General features: G+C 34.9%; 1 protein-coding gene across 1 annotated transcript in view; it reads left to right on the top strand.

Annotated features, from left to right (window-relative positions):
• The first annotated feature begins 10838 nt into the window (after positions 1-10838).
• Positions 10839-24956, top strand: part of LOC123542210 (deoxyuridine 5'-triphosphate nucleotidohydrolase-like) — a 33444-nt gene continuing 19326 nt past the window's right edge. The window contains exon 1 of the mRNA XM_045327918.2: positions 10839-11070. Within this exon, the coding sequence (XP_045183853.2) occupies positions 10907-11070 (164 nt within the window). The 5' untranslated portion in view covers positions 10839-10906. The remainder of the gene's footprint in view (positions 11071-24956) is intronic.

Genomic DNA, 24956 nt, shown 5'->3' with positions numbered 1-24956 from the left:
AGTTATTGCCCTTTAATTGTTCAAAAATCTAAATATTTGTACATAACAAAATTACCATTTGTTAGAATTTCATTAAACTTCTTTCATTTTTTTCCCATGAACATCTATTAATTTATTATAAACATGTTAAGTTGTGTACACACACATGGTCACCCCTTGCCTTGGTCACATCCCCTCCCCCCCCCCCCCCCCCCCCCCCCACCCTTCGGATGGTTCGAGAACGGCCATCAAAACACCCGTCAGCTGGCCGAAAACCAGTTCCGTCAGACATAATAATAAATGAAAGCTTAGCGTGAAAATGTAAGATGATTGCAAAAGAGAAAACAAGCGGCACAGCCCAAAACAGTTGGGTCATAGCCTTTATATTAAAACATTTTACAACTTTACCAAATATAGTTATTCCGCTACAGTTTCTTTTTGTTGCGGGCCTGTAATTTTTCCCGTGGTATAGTGTTTGAAAAATTATCTGATATCTGACATAAATGGTGTTTTATGTTGTTTTTTGGTGAGAGCAATTTTTCATTTATTAAATAATGTTGTGAAGTGCATCCCCTCCAACATTTTTTTTTCATTTTTTATTTTCCATCAGTATTTATAATCAACATGTGAAGTTTTGTACCCTCACTCGTTCACCCCCGCCTCTCCCACTCCCTATATATATATATGTTTCATTAATGAAACGAAATTACCCAAAGAGTACAATAAAAAAAGGAATCGAATTAGCTAACAGCTTACCAAGAGAAACTCTCCTCAGACCAGTTGAAAAAGATCCAAACGAAATCATACCCTATGTATCTACATTTAACCCAAATAATAAAGAGATGTTTAACGTTCTCAAAAACAATATATCAATTTTAGAGACTGATTCAATTATGAACGAATTATTAAGAGCCAATACTATCATTAGGAGCAAAAGACAGCCACCAAATTTGAAGAAACTATTAACTAGAGCAAAATTTTCTGAATTCGATATACAAAGAAACAACAGAGTTTACAAGTGCAATAGACCTAACTGTAACCTATGTAAACAAATAGAAGAATCTAATTCATTTAACTTTAATGGGAAAATATTTTACGTGAATGAAAACATGTCCTGTGATGTGAAAAATGTAATTTATGTTATGACGTGTAATGGCTGCCATGAATATTACATAGGTCAAACCGGAGACAAATTAAGAACTAGAAGAACAATTCATTCTCAACAAATTAGAGACCCGTCGGTAAGACAATTACCTGTCAGTAGCCATATAGACTTTTGCTGTACAACAGAGCCAATATTTACTATATTCCCATTTTATAAAATGAAAACTAACAGTTTATCAGCTAGATTAACAAAAGAAAAATACCTTATTGACTGTTTTAAACCGAAATTAAACATGCGGAACATTTCACATGATACGGATTGATAAATAACATTATAACGTCATTAACTCCCCTGTTTGACGTCGAAATTACGTCCCTTGTTTCCTTGACGTCAACGTCAAAACTATTTAATTTACTCCCTTTCTCTTATTGTTATATATTTAGACACACTTATGAGCCATTCACGGCGAAACTAGTTTGTGACTTTTACATTAAAATTTAAGAAAAACTAAGCGAGCGTGTGAAGTCATTTTATAATTTTACGATATATATATATATATTCCGTTCCTTTTTTTAAACATATTCAAACCTTCAACATGTGAAGCTGTAACCACATCCACCTCGCCCCCCAGCCATGTTCAAGATATTTTGTAGGGATAACGGATGTTTTTTCGTGTTACAACGTCTGCAGAATCCCGAGGGATTCTGAAGATGTTATAACACGAAATGAACATGCGCTAACGCTATTCTAGCATAAAACGCGGAAAAATACTAATAAATGAATACATCCTACCTCAGCGTCATTAAATTTCATGAAATGCGCGGGAATGTCTGAGCTGTTTTTTACGTTGACGTCATTTCGTTTTGAATTATCCGTTTTGGGGCCGAATGACGTTTACGCTTTGCCACGGAACTCGCATATTTAAAAAGGTGTTATAACAGCACGTGAGCGCGAGAATCTCTCTGTTTACACACGTTTTCTCTCCTGTTAAAACACATCCGAAATGTGCCAATAACAGCAGTTTTATACTAGAATACTTGATTATGTTCTTTTAACGACATCTGTTCTTTTAAGTTCAAAAAATGTACATATTAAACAGCAACACTTGGTGCCAGACTACTCAAAGACAATATTTCGTTCCGGTTACACTTCAAGCTCACATTTCAAATAACTCCATTTTATTCTAAAAGCAATCATTTTATTCTAAAAGCAAAGCTTATTACAGTAAACATATACGATTCAAAATAATTTCTTTAGTCAGGATCAACGTAACATACATTTATTATCTACACTTTAAACATTCGTTTTCTGTTAAATTGATTTTAACTAATGAAATTATTTGCTTCTTAGTAACACCCTTAACTTTCGGATATATTTTTTTGCCATTCCTCACCACAAACCTTTCGGCCGATGATACCAATTCATCGAATGTGCTTGTTATTATTAATATTATTATTACTTTTATGATATCACGCTTTTCATTAACATGTACGCGTACAAAAGTAAACATTTTCTCTACTATATCTGAATATATTCCTAAGAATTAATTTGTACAGCTTGTGAAATATTGTTGATATAAAAATAATTGGATGATCTTAAGATTGTATCTTATCTGTGAACAAATGATCGTGAATGTAAAATTTTATGATAAGATATCCTATAGAATGTGTCAATCTTATTACATTCACATCATATTAACAGACAAATATCAATTACTTAAGAAACATATGATGAATTTATCACTGTATTTAAAAACGTACATGAAGAGAAAACAGTAAATGCAAAAAAAAATTTAAAAAAATACTAGTTTGTTTCTTTGTTATCATCGGTTTAAACATCACATCGACACAATTATAGGTTATAAGTCGACTTTCCAGATTTTGATTATCCCAAGTTCCTTTCTGCATATTATTTCATCTCGGGTGGTAGAACCACCGACCTTCCATAAGTCTGCTGGAATAATTACAAATAGAATAAAATTATGACTACTATAGCGAATGTGGCGATTTACACTACCAGACAGTTACATCATGCTCTTCCACTACATAGATTCGAAGTTTCAAATAAAGAACGAACCAATCTCTACCCTATTATATACCGTAAGCTTTCTCGAAAATGGCGGATAAACATTATATAGTTATGACGGATTTCTTTAATAAACAAGCCATGCAGATAGACATTATATAGCTATGACCGATTTTCTTTTATGAATGGGCCATGACTTCAAACCGAGTCTGCAATTTTTACTCTTTGCGTTGTTCTCGGTGCTTCCGAGGGATCTACTTTCCGTATTTTATTTACTTAACAACAGCGGGTGTTAAGTGATGTGTGGCGGCCGTAAAATGTTGCCCCGACTTCATCTCAAGAGTTGTTATATTTTCAGGTCCTTCGGGATCATTGATTTCAATTCATTTAGATTTGAAGATTGAAATCTGCTTAAGCCGGTGCTTGGGTGCGAGGGAAGTGTTGCATTTTCCATTACTGCTCATGAACAGACTCAATCAAACCGAAGGAATCTTTGAATAATTATACATAATGTTACGGTAATTCTGTAAATAAATTTGGACACTCAGTCTTTCATTTCTAAATAAGATATCAACGAGTAACTCCAAAAAAACAAAACATAAAAAAAACGTATTACAGGCACTGACCTCAAAGCCGTACGACATCAAAAAATGGAAAATAGTTTGGATTTTAAGATGATATTCCTATATTTCTTAACTATTAATTATTGGGGTTGTTACTGACCCTCTACGGAAATATGTAGGGTCAGTATGCTTTATAGAGGGCGAGGCGACCATACATATTTCCGTAGAAGGTCAGTAAAAACCCCAATAACTGATTTGTTTTATCGACCACTTAATTACTTCAGCAGTAATCTATATGAAATTTACAAAATTTCTTGTAATTACTTGTACTTTATCGTCATTTTTATATCGAAAATGCAAATTTCCGCCATTTTAAATTCCAATTCTTATGTAGGGTCACCCACTGACCCTCTATAGAAATATACAGGGCACCCACGTGACACTACTCAACCAATAAGAGGGTTAGAATCTGGTGGGAGGTAAAACAACAGGGTTTGAAAGTTACTTTCTGTCATATCATTTGTTATTGAAACACACAAGACTTGGAATGCAGTTTTTAGACAAGTTGTTGGTATTCCCATGGGAACAAATTGTGCACCCCTTGTCGCAGATTTGTTTTTATATTGTTATGAAAGAGACTTTATGTTGAGCCTTTCTCCAGATACGCAGGCAGATATTATTACTGCATTTAATAATACATCACGCTATCTGGATGATATTCTTAATATGGATAATCCGTTTTTTGGTCAGTTGGTGGGTACTATTTATCCTAGGGAGCTTCAGTTAATTAAAACTAACAATTCGGATACTGATGCTTCATTTTTAGATTTACATCTCTCTATTTATGACAATATTATACATACCAAAATTTATGACAAGAGGGATGATTTTAATTTTAGTATTGTAAATTTTCCCCATTTGGATGGGGATGTACCTCAGGCTACATCTTATGGGGTATATATTTCTCAATTAATCCGGTTTGCCAGAGCGTGTAGTCATGTCAAGCATTTCAATGAACGTAATCAATATATTACAAGTAAACTTCTTCAGCAAGGCTACCGTTATTACAAATTGCGTAAATATTTTGCTAAATTTTACTATCGTAATTCTGATTTAGTTTTAAAATTCAATAGTAATTTAAAGACACTTCTGCAAGAAGGTATTTCTAAACCCGTTTTTTATGGGGATGTGGTTTACAAACATCGTAAGATATTGGGTCATGGTAATTTTCCAAATGTATTTGGTAAAATTATAAAACGTTTTATTAAAAGAGGTTACGACCCAACAGTTTTGAGACATACCGCATGTTTAGTGTTCAACCCGTTTACAGTTGGACACTACGCGACATACCGCATGTTTAGTGTTCAACCCGTTTACAGTTGGACACTACGCTTCCCTCTTTGATTGTGTCTGACGGAAGAGGGGGAGGACTCTATGATAAGCAGTTTATAAATCCTACCAGGACTGAACTGTTTTGATATTTGTCTTCTGGCCTGTTTCGTCGGGCCCTTAAGGGTGTTTCTCTTGTTGCTCTGTCTTCTGAAAAGGCATTGAGTACATACGTTTTTGGTTCTTAAGGTTTGCTTTTTATATATTTATACACGAGCATTTTTGTGTTTTACATGCCATGCCTTTTTGTTTCCATTACGTGTGTAAGAGATTCATCTGGAGGGGATTACTTTTATTTACACTGTCCCGTGTCTTTGGAACATGGTGGGGGTAAGAGTGAGTGAGGTTGGGTGCGCACCATAAACCAGTTTAAGCTCCCCAGTGGTGTTTTTGCCACTGACCGTTCCAAGGCGGTGCCCCACTGTGTTCCTTTGTTTGTTCGTTTTGTCCTAGTGTGTTGGCTTTGTGTGTGTGTGTGTGTGTGTGTGTGTGTGGTGCACGCGTCTGCGTGCTGTGGGTTTCGTTTTGAGGAGGCTGCGTTTTTGGTGCGTGGCATTCCCTGTTTGATATTCGTCTTTGTTTTGTTTTTTTTGTTATTTCACTATGTGTTCCATTCAAAACTGTAAAGCGTTTTTAACGGAGTATTGCTGAGAAACTGTCTGAAATATAAAGCTTTAAATTTAATGGTGGTTAAGGATGTACGAGCGTTTTTTTCAGGATATCCGCCATTTTGAAAAATGTTTCTTCGAATATTGCTTTCTAACAAACGTTTTGTCAAAAATTAATGCTAAATAATTAAAATATGGCTAATAATGTACCATTTAACCAAATTTATTATGCTTTTTGCGAAAATTTTTTTCACCCTTATTTTTGACTGGCATTTGCCTAAAATTGACGTAAGATTTACAATGGGGTAGGGGTAGGTAATTTCAAATATCTATTAAAGTAGATCAGGTTTGGTTTTGATATATTTCTGACTGATACATGTAATGTTAAGCTATAAATAAAATAAAAGTTTTCAAGATAGGACTTTATATTATCTAGAAAATATAAATTAAAACAAAAAGAACAAAAAATATCAAAATTCACCACTTTTTAACAGTTTTTTCTTAATAAATCTCTTAGATGCACGGTGACCCCAACTTTTTTTCTTTCCATTTTGAAGCATTTTTGTGTGTCATTAATGCTGCAAAATATTTTGAAAATCTTAACGTCAGATTTTTTTTTGTAGATCTAAATACGTTTTCTCCATTGAAAATAAAGTGGGTGGGGTAATTATGTCAACATGTAAAAATTAAAGAGATTTGTTAGTGACATTTATGCTTATATAATACAGACATCACCATATATTCATATTAACCTGAAGACTTGAAATCCCGATAAGATTAAGTAGGATATTAATTATATGTTTTATAAAGAACCAACATTTTTTCAATTTTACAAAATTTCAGAAATGCGTAAACAGTGGGTGAAGAAAAAACCCTATTAAATTAAAAGGAGTTCGGTGACCTATGTTTTTTTCTGCTCTTGTTTGCCTTAGAAACTTCTTCAAGCTCACAGGGTATGAAAAAAATTCTTAACGTTAGAAAAAATTCGATCGTACATCCTTAAGTACTAATTCCTTCATGATGTATTGGTCATGGAGGTAGGAAAGTTGTTATTGCCCAGGTGGCCCATGTTCGATTTCTGACCCGCACATATTTTCCTTCTAGATGTCGCATTTTTAAAGTAGTTTAGAATCAAATGCTCATTTTCTTATGTTCATAACATTACCAGATTTCAGTTTAAGAAAGATCATTTAAAGCTAAAATCTGAAGTGACGTCCTTTTTATTTTCTATTTGTCTAAATCGCAAATTGGCAGTATGTTCATAAGTCCGGTAAGGAGAGGGTATCAAAGATTCCCGAGGGATTCTAAAAATGTTATATAGTTTGATAGATATTATATGTTTTATAGTTTATTTACTTTTTCATTTCTAATGGATATATATGAAGAATCATGTTAGCCCTTTCCTAGATCTATACATAGAGCTCTGAATTCGGCTACCCCTATCGGGCCTCAGTCAGAGCTCTATTCCCTTCCATTCAAAAATATGCAATATAAGGTTTCAGCTAATGTATGTTCTATATACGCATTTTGCCAAAAATTTGTTTACTTCGCTAACTGATTGCCACTTTTTCTACATTTCTATGAAGTCGACTCTTTCCGCAATGTTCGGATGATTACTTTTAGTTGTGTTTTTCCGTATCAATCGCGCATCCAAATCGATGCGGGACGCCATGTTGAATTTGACCACAAGGTATCATGGGAAATATGCAAATTAGGTAGGTCAATGAAATGTTAAGTAATTACATTGTCGCGGGATAATTACGGGAAATTAATAAAATTCCACGTCTCACGAGCGGTTCGAAACTAATTTTGATAGTTGCGAAATTGTCCTGTTCTGAATAAACAAAAGTTATTTTAAAAAGAAATATGAACATTTATAAGGTAAACTGACTCACTGTTAATCTTCCAAAGTTGTGATCCCTCCAAAATTTACAATTCACAAACAAATTTCATTTTAATTGTCTGTCACCTCGACGACATCATTAGTCTGACTTCGTCCATCATCTCGATGAAATCCAGGCACCGATCGCACCATGCTCTTGAAACGATGATTCATTGAATTCAACATCATTTCCAAAAGCATGGTTCAAAGATAACCTGTAGTTTAGTATCCTTATTGAATTATTTCCAGTTCCTTTAGCAATCATTTTTTCCAACAGTTTTAATAAATAAATAAATAGAATATGGTTATTCTCTATGTTCGCGTCCTTGTTGTTACTGTTTCACTTCTCCGAAACAGGTGACGTATGAGACAAATGACGTAAGAAGGCCGAGAGCTTCATGCAAATTTACATGAGGCGCATTCGGGTATACTGTACTCAGTATACTGAACTTCTACAATAGATTGTCAATTTGATGATCTTGATAAAGAAATTGTATTTTATAGTTTGGCCTTAAGAAAAATATTTGTTTCGGTAACATGCTAAAAACATTAGGGTAGGTAGATCTAGGTAGGATTTTTGTTTTGGATTTTTTTTTATTAAGGGAGATTTTTCGGATTTTTTTTTGGTCAAAAAATGAATACAAATAATGGGGTTATGTCGCTAGAGTATCAGCATCAGTAAATTGATTTCTAACATCACTGACCATGTTTAAATCATAAAAAGTGCATTCTCCAAGGCCATAAAAACATTTAGGGTCGGACCAAAAATTTAGGGTAGGTCGGGATACCGGAAACATTTTTTTTATGCGTTATCACGCCTTTACTTAATTTTCGACTCGTAATATTACATATTACACATATGTGCATAGTATAATAAATTATGAGTCAGTAAGGTTTAAAAAATGAAAATTTTGGGACAAGTAAACATCGATGTTTAATTTCTTGTAGATCTAGGACGTTGAATAAATGTCTTGGTTATTAAGAATGAAACTATAAAAAATAATTACTGTACAGCTGAACTTATTTTCATGTTGAACAAAAGTCACTTAAGTCAGTGATATTAACGACTACTCCCCTACCCCTCCCCACCCCACACACATATACACGCCCGGACGCTCACTTTCCCTCAAAGTTCTGCGTCTTTGAGGCAAGGAACCTTGCACTGTTTTCACACATATATAAAAAAATTTCTTCAACATGATGTTAGCCCGCCCGCCTAGCTCAATAGGGAGAAGAACGCAGATCTCCGGATCTCGGTGTCGGGAGTTCGAGTCCCGGTTGAGGCGTATGTTTTCCGTGACGATCAACATGGTCTTGCTCATAGAATGGGGAGAGACATGTAATTCTTAGTGCCGTTTTAGCTATTGGTTACCTCAAAATTCTGGCGGCAAAGATGTACGTGTCTTCCATGCGACCCCTTCGTTAATGACCGCCTGCTTATTTAATTTTAAATTTATGTGATTTTCCCGTCCTAATTTGAAAATGTTAGTATACAAGTATGACTTTAATAGAACGGAAATTTCCATAGAGATAGTGCAAGTTTATTCTAATCATATTACATATATATTATTTGCAATTTCCCGAGGGATTGTTTATGTCCGAGTCCATGAGACATTCTGCAGATGTTAACACACGGAAACATGTGTTTTAATTTTACTCTTATTCTGGTATTGGATGAAGTATTCCAAAACAATCGGCTTCTCTCAGACGAATATGCTTTAAATTAGCGTTCCTGTGGCGTAAACACAATTTACAATTAATTACGCACCAGTCTATAACGAAGACGTCACCTTCGAGGCGCATAGCTCTGACAGCCGGTAGGTATTGGAGGGGACCTCTGCCCATATAAGGGGCTTGGGGTTAGGGGGTCTCTCGCCTGGATACTTTTTTTAATACAGACTGGTGAGACATCCCCCTCATTATAGGGGGATCAGGGGGCTCTTCCCCTTCCCCTGGGAAGTTTTGAAATACAGACATGAAATGGCGGCCTTTGGTGCATTTTGAGTTAATATAATGAGTATAGGTCACTTCTCAGTCAACGAGGTTGGGGGAGGGGATAGCACGAGCTGGATCCGGGTCTCGAGTCCGTATCTGTCATTAAGACTAGTGAATGGTGAAACAAATTTTACGTTTTTGATATAAATTGGTAGTGGTGAGTAATGTCAATTTCTGTATTTACTTTATAAATAATTTATATAATATTTCTAACCGTAGACATCGATCTCGAAGAGTCAATGGTTATGAAGTTTGAGCACACAGCGCTTGCTCCTGCCCTTATCATGTTACTCAAACGCCTGATGGAAAACAACTTGATGTCAACATCTTCGTAAGGGGAGCGCTGGTCTTAGACTAGTGGTTAAGGTGTCGGTCGCAGTTCATAGTTTCAAGCCCCACTGAGGTCACGACCGCATCTTCTCATATATGACACTAGTAGACTTGCTTTTTCAGGAAGCGGACTCGAGTGTTGGTCAAATAAACTTGAAGCTTTTATCACAATCGAGCTCAAATAAATTTGTTTTAACAAACACCTTTGTATATTATGAAAAAAAAAATCAATTATATGCTTCCCTCAGTTGTTTATAAATTTACGGTACTGGTAAGATGCGTATCGTAAACAATAAACCCGTTAAGTGCCTCATTTTCTTTACACGTATAATTATGACCCTGGCATTTTGATTTATGGTCAATCAAGAATCAAGAGCAGCCACTTTTACCATACCCGGATAATAACACAACAGATTAAAAAAAACAACATTCATCACTATTCTCTGATTATCTTTAGAAATAAAGTTAAGATTTTATGTTCTACAACAGACAGGCATTTCCCATCACAATTTCAAAGAAACCCGTGGGAAACCGCACGTTTGACCCCAGTGATATGCATATTTGTGACGTCATTACAATGTAGAGAAATTCCTAAAATGGCGGCCGCTGTTTGAAAACATGACAGAATCACAGCGGTGAAGAAAACGTTTTTCTTGCAAATTAGAAGCATCTACACTGATTCAAATGGTATTCAATATAAAAAAGGACAATTTATGTTTATTTATTTCTATACAAAATTTTCCGAAATCCTTGCATGGAGTTGCATTGCACATTCTAAATTCTCCTTCTTATATTGACATTTTTTGAAAGGAGTGGCCTATGACGTCAAACGGCAGCATGTCAATACATGCGATCAGCTGTTTAGACGGCATAGAGGCTATGACTAGCCCTTTCCGTGCAAAAATATCATTCCGATATTTAGTCTTACTGAATTGACCTTTCCGCTATTGAACGGGTAACCAGTCTGCAATTTTCCCGCGTCAATTAAATTCCGCCACAGTTGAAAACACAAACAAAATATATCGTAACAATGCCAGTAGAAGTGGAAACCCAAGTGGAATCTGTTGAGCCAGAGAGCAAAAGGTTGTGCAAAATGCCGTTGGATTCAGTTATGTTACGGTTCGCAAAACTGACATCTAAAGCTTTTACACCTACACGTGGTTCTAAATTGGCTGCTGGCTATGATTTGTACAGGTGAGAAATTTGTTCGGCATAATATGGGTAAAACTTACGAGAGAGTTTTACCTTTTTTCTTAATCTGGATCACGTAGACGCTTATGCATTCATACGCCTGGAACTACTTTCTTCCGTTCATATATTTCACTTCATTCATACGCCGATGAGATATTACTATTAAACTTGCAATAAAATGTTAAAAGAAATAATAATATCTACTGTATATATATATCAGTTATGACTGTTAATATTGTGAAATGAATAAAACACATTAATAAACTTTTCTGAAATACAGTATTTTTATATTGATATGTATTAAATAAGGTAGCACATCATAAACCTACGTGTACAATACATGTTTATTAGTGTTATAATGCCTGATAGAAAATATAGGGAATTAATAAGCAGTATTTCAGAAAAGTGGATAACATTGTTTTGAACAATATTATAAAATATCCAAATATATCAGTTATGACTGCTAATGTTGTGAAATGTCTAAAATAGATTAATCAACTTTTCTGAAGTACAGTATGTGTATAATGATCTATAATATATAGGAAGCACAGCATAAACCTAGTTGTGCATTTAATGTTTATTAGTGTTGTAATGCCTGATTAAACAAATGGTAAATTAATAAACGCTGTATTTCAGAAAAGTGGATTGTATTATTCCTTACAATATTGTATTACTGTTAAGTTATTATTAAATTGTGCCATACAATGCTTTATACAGACAAAATATTCATTTGTGGTTAGCCCAGTGTCTTAAAATGCGTGTTTTATGGACAAAATAGAGGCAAAGGGACACAACTCTTCCAGTTTGTAAATTTGACATGAGTTATGTCTTTACGATATTGCAAAAAAATAATAAAGAGATAACTCTTCCTTTGTTAGGTATGCAAGAGTTATCTCTTTATGTTTTACATCTTACCAACACATACTTTGCTTTAACTTTGTACAGATTAAAAAAGTTTCAGTGCATATATATACGTAAAGTGTGTAAGTTTTACCCATAGTATTATATAGAGCGACGATATTTCTTTTTCAACTATGATTATATATATTGCCTTGCGAGGGAAGTTCCTCCCGGGAGAAGGGTTTCTCTTGGGGATCTTTGCATCTGAAAAAGGGGCTACGGAATGCTTTTTGGGGTAGTCAAGTGTCTTAAAATGCGTGTTTTATGAAAATTTTCCATGACAAGGGAGACAGCTCTTACATTTTGTAAATTTAACATGAGTTATCTCTTTACGATTTTGCATTTTTAAAAAGAGATAACTCTGTAATTGTTAGGTATGCAAGAGTTATCTCTTTATGTTTTACATCTTACCAACACATACTTTGCTTTAACTTTGTACATATTTTAAAAGTTTCAGTGCATATATATACGTAAAGTCTGTAAGTTTTACCCATAGTATTATATAGAGAGACGAATATTTTTTTCATGTATGATTATTTATATTGCCTTGCGAGGGAAGTTCCTCCCGGGAGAAGGGTTTCTCTTGGGAATCTTTGCATCAGAAAAAGGGGCTACGGAATGCTTTTTGGGGTAGTCAAGTGTCTTAAATTGCGTGTTTTATGAAAATTTTCCATGACAAGGGAGACAACTCTTACATTTTGTAAATTTAACATGAGTTATCTCTTTACGATTTTGCATTTTTAAAAAGAGATAACTCTGTAATTGTTAGGTATGCAAGAGTTATCTCTTTATGTTTTACATCTTACCAACACATACTTTGCTTTAACTTTGTACATATTTTAAAAGTTTCAGTGCATATATATACGTAAAGTCTGTAAGTTTTACCCATAGTATTATATAGAGCGACGATATTTATTTTTCAACTATGATTATATATATTGCCTTGCGAGGGAAGTTCCTCCCGGGAGAAGGGTTTCTCTTGGGGATCTTTGCATCAGAAAAAGGGGCTACGGAATACTTTTTGGGGTAGTCAAGTGTCTTAAAATGCGTGTTTTATGGACAATTTCCATGAAAAGGGAGACAACTCTTACACTTTGTAAATTTGACATGAGTTATCTCTTTACGATTTTGCATATTTTCTTAAATATATAACTCTTTCATTTTTACATTTATGACTTGCAAAATCGTAAAGAGATAACTCATGTCAAATTAACAAATTGTAAGAGTTGTCTCCCTTTGCATCGAATTTGTCCATAAAACAAGCATTTTAAGACACTTGACTACCCCAAAAAGTATTCCGTAGCCCCTTTTTCTGATGCAAAGATCCCCAAGAGAAACCCTTCTCCCGGGATTAACTTCCCTCGCAAGGCAATATAAATAATCATACAAGAAAAAAAGTTCGTCTCTCTATATAATACTATGGGTAAAACTTACAGACTTTACGTATATATATGCACTGAAACTTTTTTATTCTGTACAAAGTGAAAGCAAAGTATGTGTTGGTAAGATGAAAAACATAAAGAGATAACTCTTGCATACCTAACAATGGAAGAGTTATCTCTTTTTAAAAATGCAAAATCGTAAAGAGATAACTCATGTTAAATTTACAAAATGTAACAGTTGTCTCCCTTGTCATGGAAATTGTCCATAAAACACGCAATTTAAGACACTTGACTACCCCAAAAAGAATTCCGTAGCCCCTTTTTCTGATGCAAAGATCCCCCAAGAGAAACCCTTCTCCCGGGAGGAACTTCCCTCGCAAGGCAATATAAATAATCATACATGAAAAACAATTCGTCTCTCTATATAATACTATGGGTAAAACTTACAGACTTTACGTATATATATATATGCACTGAAACTTTTTTATTCTGTACAAAGTGAAAGCAAAGTATGTGTTGGTTAGATGAAAAACATAAAGAGATAACTCTTGCATACCTAACAATGGAAGAGTTATCTCTTTTTAAAAATGCAAAATCGTAAAGAGATAACTCATGTTAAATTTACAAAATGTAACAGTTGTCTCCCTTGTCATGGAAATTGTTCATAAAACACGCATTTCAAGACACTTGACTACCCCAAAAAGCATTCCGTAGCCCCTTTTTCTGATGCAAAGATCCCCAAGAGAAACCCTTCTCCCGGGAGGAACTTCCCTCGCAAGGCAATATAAATAATCATACATGAAAAAAAATTTCGTCTCTCTATATAATACTATGGGTAAAACTTACAGACTTTACGTATATATATGCACTGAAACTTTTTTATTCTGTACAAAGTGAAAGCAAAGTATGTGTTGGTAAGATGAAAAACATAAAGAGATAACTCTTGCATACCTAACAATTACAGAGTTATCTCTTTTTAAAAATGCAAAATCGTAAAGAGATAACTCATGTTAAATTTACAAAATGTAACAGTTGTCTCCCTTGTCATGGAAATTGTCCATAAAACACGCAATTTAAGACACTTGACTACCCTAAAAAGCATTCCGTAGCCCCTTTTTCTGATGCAAAGATCCCCAAGAGAAACCCTTCTCCCGGGAGGAACTTCCCTCGCAAGGCAATATAAATAATCATACATGAAAAAAAATTTCGTTTCTCTATATAATACTATGGGTAAAACTTACAGACTTTACGTATATATATGCACTGAAACTTTTTTATTCTGTACAAAGTGAAAGCAAAGTATGTGTTGGTAAGATGAAAAACATAAAGAGATAACTCTTGCATACCTAACAATGGAAGAGTTATCTCTTTTTAAAAATGCAAAATCGTAAAGAGATAACTCATGTTAAATTTACAAAATGTAAGAGTTGTCTCCCTTGTCATGGAAAATTTTCATAAAACACGCAATTTAAGACACTTGACTACCCCAAAAAGTATTCCGTAGCCCCTTTTTCTGATGCAAAGATCCCCAAGAGAAACCCTTCTCCCGGGAGGAACTACCCTCGCAAGGCATTATAAATAATCATACATGAAAAAAAAATTCGTCTCTCTATATAATACTATGGGTAAAACTTACAGACTTTACGTATATATATGCACTGAATCATTTTAAATCTGTACAAAATGAAAGCAAAGTATGTGTTGGTAAGATGTAAAACATAAAGAGATAACTCATGCATACATAACAATGGAAGAGTTATCTCTTTAGAAAATATGCAAAATCGTAAAGAGATAACTCATGTCAAATTTTCAAAGTGTAAGAGTTATCTACCTTTGCATTGAAGTTGTCCATAAAACACGCAATTTAAGACACTTGACTACCCCAAAAAGTATTCCGTAGCCCCTTTTTCTGATGCAAAGATCCCCAAGAGAAACCCTTCTCCCGGGAGGAACTTCCCTCGCAAGGCAATATAAATATTCATACATGAAAAGAAAAAATTTCGTCTCTCTATATAATACTATGGGTAAAACTTACAGTCCTTATGTATATTTAAGCACTGATTCATTTTATTTCTGTACAAAGTGAAAGCAAAATATGTGTTGCGCAGATGTAAAACATAAAGAGATAACTCATGCATATATAACAATGGAAGAGTTATCTCTTTATAAATGTTTTGCAAAATCGTAAAGACATAACTCATGTGAAATTTACAAAGTGTAAGAGTTGTCTCCCTTTGCATCGAAGTTGTCCATAAAACACGCATTTTAAGGCACTTGATTACCTCCAAAAGTATTCCGCCCCTTTTTCTAATGCAAACATCCCAAAAAGAAACCCTTCTCCGGGGAGGAACGTCCCTCGCAAGGCAATATATATAATCATCGTTGAAAAAAAATTATCGTCGCTCTATATAATACTCTGGGTAATATAACTTTTCAATGGAATGCTTTGTCAGCCATAAGTTTATAATAATTTAACAGTTATATAATATTGTATGAAATTCTATAATCCACTTTTCTGAAATACAGCGTATAATATTTACCATTTTCTGTCAATCAGACATTATAACAGTAATAAACATGTATTGTACACATTGGATTATACTGCACTACGTTTATAATATCGATCATTATACAAATACTGTATTTCAGAAAAGTTGATTCATCTATTTAAGTTACAGTTACAAAGTTCATACAGATAATTGTGTAGTAAGGTTATAAAAACATTAAAAATATTTTACACTATTCACATAATCGTAACAAAGTAATCAGCGATGTTTATTGTAAGGTATAAAATGTAATAACTCTATATACAAAGATTGTAAGGTATTGGAAAAAAACTTTCTACCTTCTAATACGACAATAATCCGTTATAATTGATTGATGATGTTATCGAACATTTCAGAAAAGTGATATATATGTCATGAATTGCCAGTAATTTAATAAAAATATTGAACATTTTAAATAACTCAGTGTATATTTCAATTTCTGTATATAATATGCCGAGGATAAGTTACATGCATAAAGAGACAACTCTTAAACGCTTGTGGTTGAAGGAGTTATCTCTTTATAAAATATGAAAAATCGTAAAAAGATAACTCATGTAAAATTTACGTTTATGTAAGAGTTATCTCTTTTGGTATGCAAAATTTCCGTCAATATGCATTTTAATACACTTCACAACCCCCAAAAGTATTCCGTAGCCCCTTTTTCTGGTATAAAGAGCCCCAAGAGAAACCCTTCTCCCGGGAGAAACTTCCCTCGCTGGGCATTGCATTTCTAGTAGTGTTGAAAAAATTTTCGTCGCTCTATATAATACTATGGGTAAAACTTACAGACCCTGTGTAATTGTAAGCATTTATATTCAAAGTACAGTTAAATATGTAAAAGCGATAATCCTTCGCGGAGGTATTAACACCTTTATACTGTATACACTTTATACATTTCTATAACACTACTATAAAGTAATCAGGTTATTATGAAATAAGTTTCTTTATTGTGTCAACATATTACATTTTCGGCGATTGAGTGAAATTTTTTCTTAAATGACTGCGACAATATTCGGTGGTAGGCTAAAAGTTTTATAATACGAAAGAATATTTCAGGAAGGTGTTATAGATCTATATATTAAAATGCGAAACATTTGTTTATGCATTATAAAAGAATAACAGACGTAAGGTATATTATAAAAGAATGAATAAACTGAAATATAAGAATATACAGGTGAATGATAACAATATAAATAACAAAGCAAAATATATAAATTGTTTTTGTTGCATGTAATACTTTAGAATAACTTAAAATTTATAACACCAATTTTCTAAAATAATACTTTTGAATAAAAAACTAAAGAACGGATTAAATATCAGTAATAGTTAAAATAAATCGACTTTTACATTGTTCATTGTAAACAGTACACAGTCATGCAAAGTTATTAATTGGTTTTATCGCTTGTGCAATATGGCGTGTAGATACGGTAAACGTTAAATTAATTGGTTTTATCGCTTGCGCAATATGGCGTGTAGATACGGTAAACGTTAATCGTGTACAGTACATACATGTATAGGTTAGAAACAAAAAAAATCGTAATTAACAAATACCATGAAGATATGGATTAGAAACATATATAGAAGAAAATATATGAAGTATATATCGATATATAATAAAACCTAATAACACATTATTAATGCGCATAAAAAATAGTTCCAAGCGTCTAGAAGATCAAGATTTATTCCCCTCAGGCAAAACTTACTCGTAAGTTTTACCCATATATGGCCATTTGTTCGGCTCCTAAAGGTTACACCGCGTGGATTTAGTTTTTTTGTGCACAAGTTTTAAGTATACAGGTCATGAAATAATGGTCAAGTTTGACAGCATCACATACAATAGTCTAAATAATGGGACCTCGGGCAGACCGATTTTACCAGGGCCCTCTCTACATTTTGGGGGATTGGGGCCGGGGCCCTTGGAGGGGGGAATTTTGCGTCGTTTTCAAGGGAGGGGGGAATTCATTCTGGAGATATGACATCTGATCATAACCCCTTAAATTAAGGTCAATTGAGTATTACAGATATCAAACTAATGTGAATATATAAGAAGTATTGTACAGAACATAATCTATTGAAAACAGGCAACTTTTATTTTCTTTTATTAAATCAGTTAGGTGACATCCAATCGAGGTTCACATGTCGTCATTAACGGAAGCACTAGCAGTATCCACGGACATTGTCTCAGCAGAAGCCGGAGCAGGGCTTCCCTTCATCGTATCTACCTGATTGTGCATGTCTGGCCCTGATCTAAACAGCGGTGTCCGTGACAGTAGTTTGTTTTTTGAGAGCATGCTGCTTAAAAAGCAAATCTATTTTTGCGCATTTCGCCCCAGTTGCATCCGTGATCTTTTTACTGTATGATGTGCATTATGCAACATTTTTTTTCAAAGAGAAGTAACTTTGCATACACGCATCCGGGGAACTGAAAAACGAGCGTATTATACGGATCAGTAAAACCAGGGGTTCCACTAGACCTGAAAACCCAAGAGTCCCGGGACCCTTGGGTCCAAATTTCGAAGGGTCCTTTTTCAAAATACAAGAGTCCTGCCCCAACACATCGATACAATTGACTATATTTTCTTATAAAGTAATACTACGTAATTAATAGCTACTACAACCAAGAACATGTTACAGCATAATAACAATTTCTGTTTCAGGTCATCTCATATTTTAAATAAATTTTTATCAAAATTCATTTTAATTTGATGAGGTTTTTCTTCAATATTTTTGTTTGTTAGATCTAGCAGAAAAGTGCTAAAACACTCTGTAAAAATGTATCCAAAAACGTACTATCCGGATACTGGTACACTTTTGGAATGTCGTCTGAAATGTTGTTTTTTGCCAGTTACTTGGTCCACTAAGGTAAACCAGAGATAGTTCCTCAAATAATGATGCTGCTTTTCATTAAAAAATTGCATTGAAAGTCAAGTTTTTTTAGTGAATTTTGGAAAAATTGCATATGTCATCGGGTGTAATTAGAATCGTGAATGGACATTCTAAACTTATTTTTACTTTCCAAATTCATTTAAATTTGTGGATTTTCTCGTTGAAGTTAAGGTACAATCATTAAACAATGATCTAATTTAAAGTTTGCATGAAGAAATCTTGCAGGACACTTTTCACGTGCTCGGTATTCAGCTGGTCGCTTAATTACGATAATTTAATAATTGGCGCCTTTTTTGACAGTATGCAGGCTCAATACGGGTAACGCTTTATCAATTAATGTTAACACTTCATTGATTCTCATTACCTATGTGCACTCGCCGTGACGTAACTTGCTGATAAAGAAAAATCAGCGTGGCATGTCCACAGGATAAAGGGCGGGAATTTAGCAGAAGATCAAAGGCAGGAGGGCATGACCGCGAGTGTTTATTTTGAATACACGTGTTTATCGTGGACATAGTTTTACTTTAGGAAATGACTGATTATCAAAGGAAAATGTCTCCGGGTCCCGAGTGACGCACAGGCAATTATCATGCCGGGTCCTTTGAGCGTCTTTTGAAAATCTCCCGGACCCGGGCTCCTAAGACTATCGGGTATCGATTTTTTCTTGATTTTTTTGTTCTTTCGAGGGGGAATTTTTCTGTACTTGGGGGGAAAAAAACATACTATTTCGAGGGGGGAATGGGGCCGAATTTCGGCCCCAAAAATCGGCAAACAAGGGCCCTGTTTACATTTTGATATTTTACGTTGTCTACCTAGAGGTCTCAACCAGAAACAATCAAAACTGTGGTGGAAACTGTGGTCAATTGAAATTACGATTTATCAGTAGTCACAATTTTTCTTTAGCCCTAACTGCTTACCTGTTGTTTTAAATCATAAATAGTAAATAAAAAACATAAGAACAGGACATATTTATCAAGAATTTCTGTTGTAAAAAATTTAAACCTCTAACGTTTCAGTCGTCTTCATGTAATGACAGTCGGAGGCGTGACCAATGAAAACGCTTCGTGTAGTAATGTGTTTACCGGTGATCGGCCATTTTCCAATATGTAATACACTCGTGTTAAACCTTGGCATTTTTTTTAACTGCCATAGTTTGAATTTTTCTCAAGAAATCTCGGTAATATATACATCATTGAAAAGGAAAAATTACAGGCTTTCTATGTATGTATTTCTTTTTTTTATCCGTTGCATTATTATAACATAATTCCCGCCCAACGGATTCCATTGGGTGTTACTTACGCAAAGAAGAGGACAGTGCTACCACATTCTTTACCTTTTCTGGTTTGTACTCGGAAGCGGATATCGACAAGTCAAAATAATATAACGATATTCAACTCTCGAGTACAATTATTTGGACTACACATACAGATGCAGTCAAACGCATTCGAAGCACATTTCATCCGGTAACCGGACACCTCTATCTATCTTCCGTAGACGTCAAACACCTTGCGGGAACGTAGGCATTTTGCGCGTCAAAATCAAAAAGAGAAAGAATATAGTGATAAAAATTTAGAGTGGAAGAAACTAAAAAATAACTTTGGTGATATAAAAAGGTTAAAACTTGAGTTTGCAGGATAACTAGGGCGAGGCGTGTTCAAGGCTGCAAACTGCAGCACTAAACTGCTCTAGGGTAGGGAGGTGGGCGACACTGGGGGGAAGTTGGCCTAGCCTGCTTTCTAGCTGGGGATTAAACACTTTCATGAAATGTGCGTCAAATGTGTGAATTAGTGAAATTTTTCCCTCCACAAATATATATTTACATTAATAAATCATACAAACACATCCTTGATATTCCAACTATTCTGATTGCAATAACTGTTATACTTCAGGCCTCAACCTTAACTTTTCTCAGCAGTTGCCAGCAGGTCCACCAACTGCTAAAATCTAGTAGACCTGCTCTAGACTTCAGTGGACCTCCAATTCTAGCACATAAATTGTGATGTTGTAGACGTCATAACTCCATATGACTCAAAGAAACAGGAGTTATTTCTTAAATAATTAAAAATGGAAGAACTGTAGCAATCTGATATCCAGAAAAATGTCCCAGAATGTGGACACAATGATCATCATCCATCCGACTTTTGTTGAAAGAGAAAAAAAAAACTAACAATTATCTGTAATTATTCTGTTGATAAAGTAAGTAATTGGCCTTGTTTTCATCATCAATTAACACCCCCCTCAAAGAGCTAAAAGAAGTGTGTCGGTTATTATGTCATCTGAAGCGGAGATCAAAGCGGTATAGTTGCCCGAGATTGTCATGGCATTACGTCATGTTTTCGCGCCATGTGACACATCACTATCTGATCGTACTTTCTCGGTTCCTTAAATTGTTGAGAGGAAATAAATAAAAAAAATTTTCTTTAATTTTTTAAAAGCGAATGTGCAATATCCCGAATAAACTGACATGTAACTGTGTCAAACGATGATAGTGGATAATCCTACCTCTGTGACCTATTTGCCCTCAAGGAATTTACATTATTGTTTGAGAAGAATATCTAACAAAATGTCTGTCAAAAAATACATGTACAAAGATTCATCTAAAACTTACTAAAAACTGCAACGACACCATACTGCTTTATTTTAAAACCACATTTCTATTTACGTTCACGAGGTCACGTAACCTATTCTGCCGCACTAACAGAAATCTGTTTGCCAAAAATCGTTTTACTCCAGGTATTTAAATTGCTGCCACATTTTTAGCTCACCTGTCACAAAGTGACAAGGTGAGCTTTTGTGATCGCGCGGTGTCCGTCGTCCGTGTGTGCGTCCGTAAACTTTTGCTTGTGACCACTCTAGAGGTCATATTTTTCATGGGATCTTTATGAAAGTTGGTCAGAATGTTCATCTTGATGATATCTAGGTCAAGTTCGAAACTGGGTCACGTGCCTTCAAAAACTAGGTCAGTAGGTCTAAAAATAGAAAAACCTTGTGACCTCTCTAGAGGCCATATATTTCACAAGATCTTCATGAAAATTGGTCAGAATGTTCACCTTGATGATATCTAGGTCAAGTTCGAAACTGGGTCACATGCCATCAAAAACTAGGTCAGTAGGTCTAAAAATAGAAAAACCTTGTGACCTCTCTAGAGGCCATATATTTCATAAGATCTTCATGAAAATTGGTCAGAACGTTCATCTTGATGATATCTAGGTCAAGTTCGAAACTGGGTCACGTGCCATCAAAAACTAGGTCAGTAGGTCAAATAATAGAAAGACCTTGTGACCTCTCTAAAGGCCACATTTTTCATGGGATCTGTATGAAAGTTGGTCTGAATGTTCATCTTGATGATATCTAGGTCAAGTTCGAAACTGGGTCACGTGCGGTCAAAAACTAGGTCAGTAGGTCTAAAAATAGAAAAACCTTGTGACCTCTCTAGAGGCCATATATTTCATGAGATCTTCATGAAAATTGGTCAGAATGTTCACCTTAATGATATCTAGGTCAAGTTCGAAAGTGGGTCAAGTGCAGTCAAAAACTAGGTCAGTAGGTCAAATAATAGAAAAACCTTGTGACCTCTCTAGAGGCCATATTTTTCATGGGATCTGTATGAAAGTTGGTCGGAATGTTCATCTTGATGATATCTAGGTCAATTTCGAAAGTGGGTCAGGTGCCATCAAAAACTAGGTCAGTAGGTCAAATAATAGAAAAACCTTGTGACCTCTCTAGAGGCCATATTTTTCATAGGATCTGTATGAAAGTTGGTCTGAATGTTCATCTTGATGATATCTAGGTCAAGTTCGAAAAAGGGTCAAGTGCGGTCAAAAACTAGGTCAGTAGGTCTAAAAATAGAAAAACCTTGTGACCTCTCTAGAGGCCATACTTGTGAATGGATCTCCATAAAAATTGGTCAGAATGTTCACCTTGATAATATCTAGGTCAAGTTTGAAACTGGGTCACGTACCTTAAACAACTAGGTCAGTAGGTCAAATAATAAAAAAACCTTGTGACCTCTCTAGAGGCCATACTTTTCATGGGATCTGTATGAAAGTTGGTCTGAATGTTCATCTTGATGATATCTAGGTCAAGTTTGAAACTGGGTCAACTGCGGTCAAAAACTAGGTCAGTAGGTCTAAAATTATTAAAATCTTTTGACCTCTCTAGAGGCCATATTTTTCAATGGATCTTCATGAAAATTGATCTGAATGTTCACCTTGATGATATCTATGTCAGTTTCGAAACTGGGTCACATGCGGTCAAAAACTAGGCCAGAAAGTATAAAAATAGAAAAACCTTGTGACCTCTCTAGAGGCCATATTTTTCATGAAATGTTCATGAAAATTAGTGAGAATGTTCACCTTGATGATATCTAGGTAAAATTCAAAACAGGGTCACGTACCTTCGAAAACTAGGTCAATAGGTCAAATAATAGAAAAACCTTGTGACCTCTCTAGAGACCATATTTTTCAATGGATCTTCTTGAAAATTGGTCAGAGTTTTTATCTTGATAATATCTAGGTCAAGTTCAAAACTGGGTCACATGAGCTCAAAAACTAGGTCACTATGTCAAATAATAGAAAAAACGACGTCATCAGGGTTCTAGCCAGGATTTTCTGAAGGGATGTTGCAGAAGGATATTTTTTGACGAGCAAAGGGGTGGGTGCGGGAGGGGTGTCCCCTCCTGCATGGGGGGTATGGGGGTCACCCCAGAAAATTTTGTGTTACTACAACTCATTTTGGTGCATTTCAGAGTGAAAAACATAGTGTTATTTTCAGTGATTAATAAGCATCATTTACATGTACAACAACAAAAGATATTAGGTCATAAAAATCCTATGGAGTTATCTGCTGAATGACAATTAAAAGTTCATCAATTTTAAGTTGCTAAAAATGTTCATTTACTATTTTATTGTACATAAAACAACACAATTTTAGCACTGCACACAGATCTATTTGTATTTTAAAGTTTATGTCTTCTATTTCTGCGGAGTTTATTTGCTGAAAACTTATCCATTTTAAGTTTTTGAAAATGTCAACTGTTTGTTGTACATACATGTAAAACAACACAATCTGAGACTGTCATCCAGGGAAACGCAGGTTTCCATTTTGGATCAATGCCCGATTTCCTTTGGCCATTTGGCGTGGCTGGGAGGGATTCTGAAATTGTGGCCGAGCGGTTAAGGTCGCTGGCTTCTAATCACTTGCCCCTCATCGACGTGGGTTCGAGCCTCACTAGGGGCGTTGAATTCTTCATGTGAGGAAGCCATCCAGCTGGCTTACGGAAGGTCGGTGGTTCTACCAAAGTGTCCGTTCGTGATGAAATAATGCACGGAGGGTATTTCAAACTTTTCTCTACAAGTACTATTTTGAAAGTGACGGCAGAAAACATTAATTCTTGCATTTTCTTTTCGATATTCGGCCCGAGAAAACACATTTCATACATGTGAAAAACATTAATATTACGGCGATAATTGTTCAAAAGCATTTTACCGTGTTGAACAATTTTTGACTTAATTCCTTACATTGTCTTTCCTTGATTGCGAAAAACATTCGGACGATAATTGTTGAATCATCTGTCATTATATCTAATGACATGTATAATCTTAAAACTTGCGAAAACAGTCACTTTCATGTACACATCACAAGATACCGCCTGTCAAAGGATTTAAAGGCGGAGCTACGATGAAATTTACGTCACACGTTCCACATATAGGAAGCTGTCATTGGTTACTGGCATCGCTTTACCTAAACTATCGGGTAGCACGTGGAAGCTTTTCGAATACACTATCGAATTAATCGGGGTGTTTATTGGGATGATTTTATGACATGTCGCTTCGGCAATTAAGGGATGACGGGGGAAATAAGGGATGTCGAATATACAACTCAAAGTCTGAAGGCATGTCGCATGCGACAGGCGATAATAGCCTGGCGAGAACCCTGGTCATACTCAAAACTTGGTCATGTGGGAAGAGGTGAGCGATTCAGGACCATCATGGTCCTCTTGTTGTTATTTAAGATTTTTTAATTGTGTTTTTTGTACTTTCTGGTCAAAAGTCTGAATTTTATTACCACAGTATGTATCGTTTATTTACTTTAAGAAAGAAATAAATAATCAAGATCGCGCTGTTTGAAATTTTACAAATCATTATATGAAAATTTGATTGTTTTTAAAAAAATT

The sequence above is a fragment of the Mercenaria mercenaria genome, chromosome 19 (genome assembly GCF_021730395.1).
Source record: "Mercenaria mercenaria strain notata chromosome 19, MADL_Memer_1, whole genome shotgun sequence".
Taxonomy (NCBI): Eukaryota; Metazoa; Mollusca; class Bivalvia; order Venerida; family Veneridae; genus Mercenaria; species Mercenaria mercenaria.
Note: the sequence above shows the minus strand (reverse complement) of the source record. Positions and strands in the feature narration are given on the sequence as shown.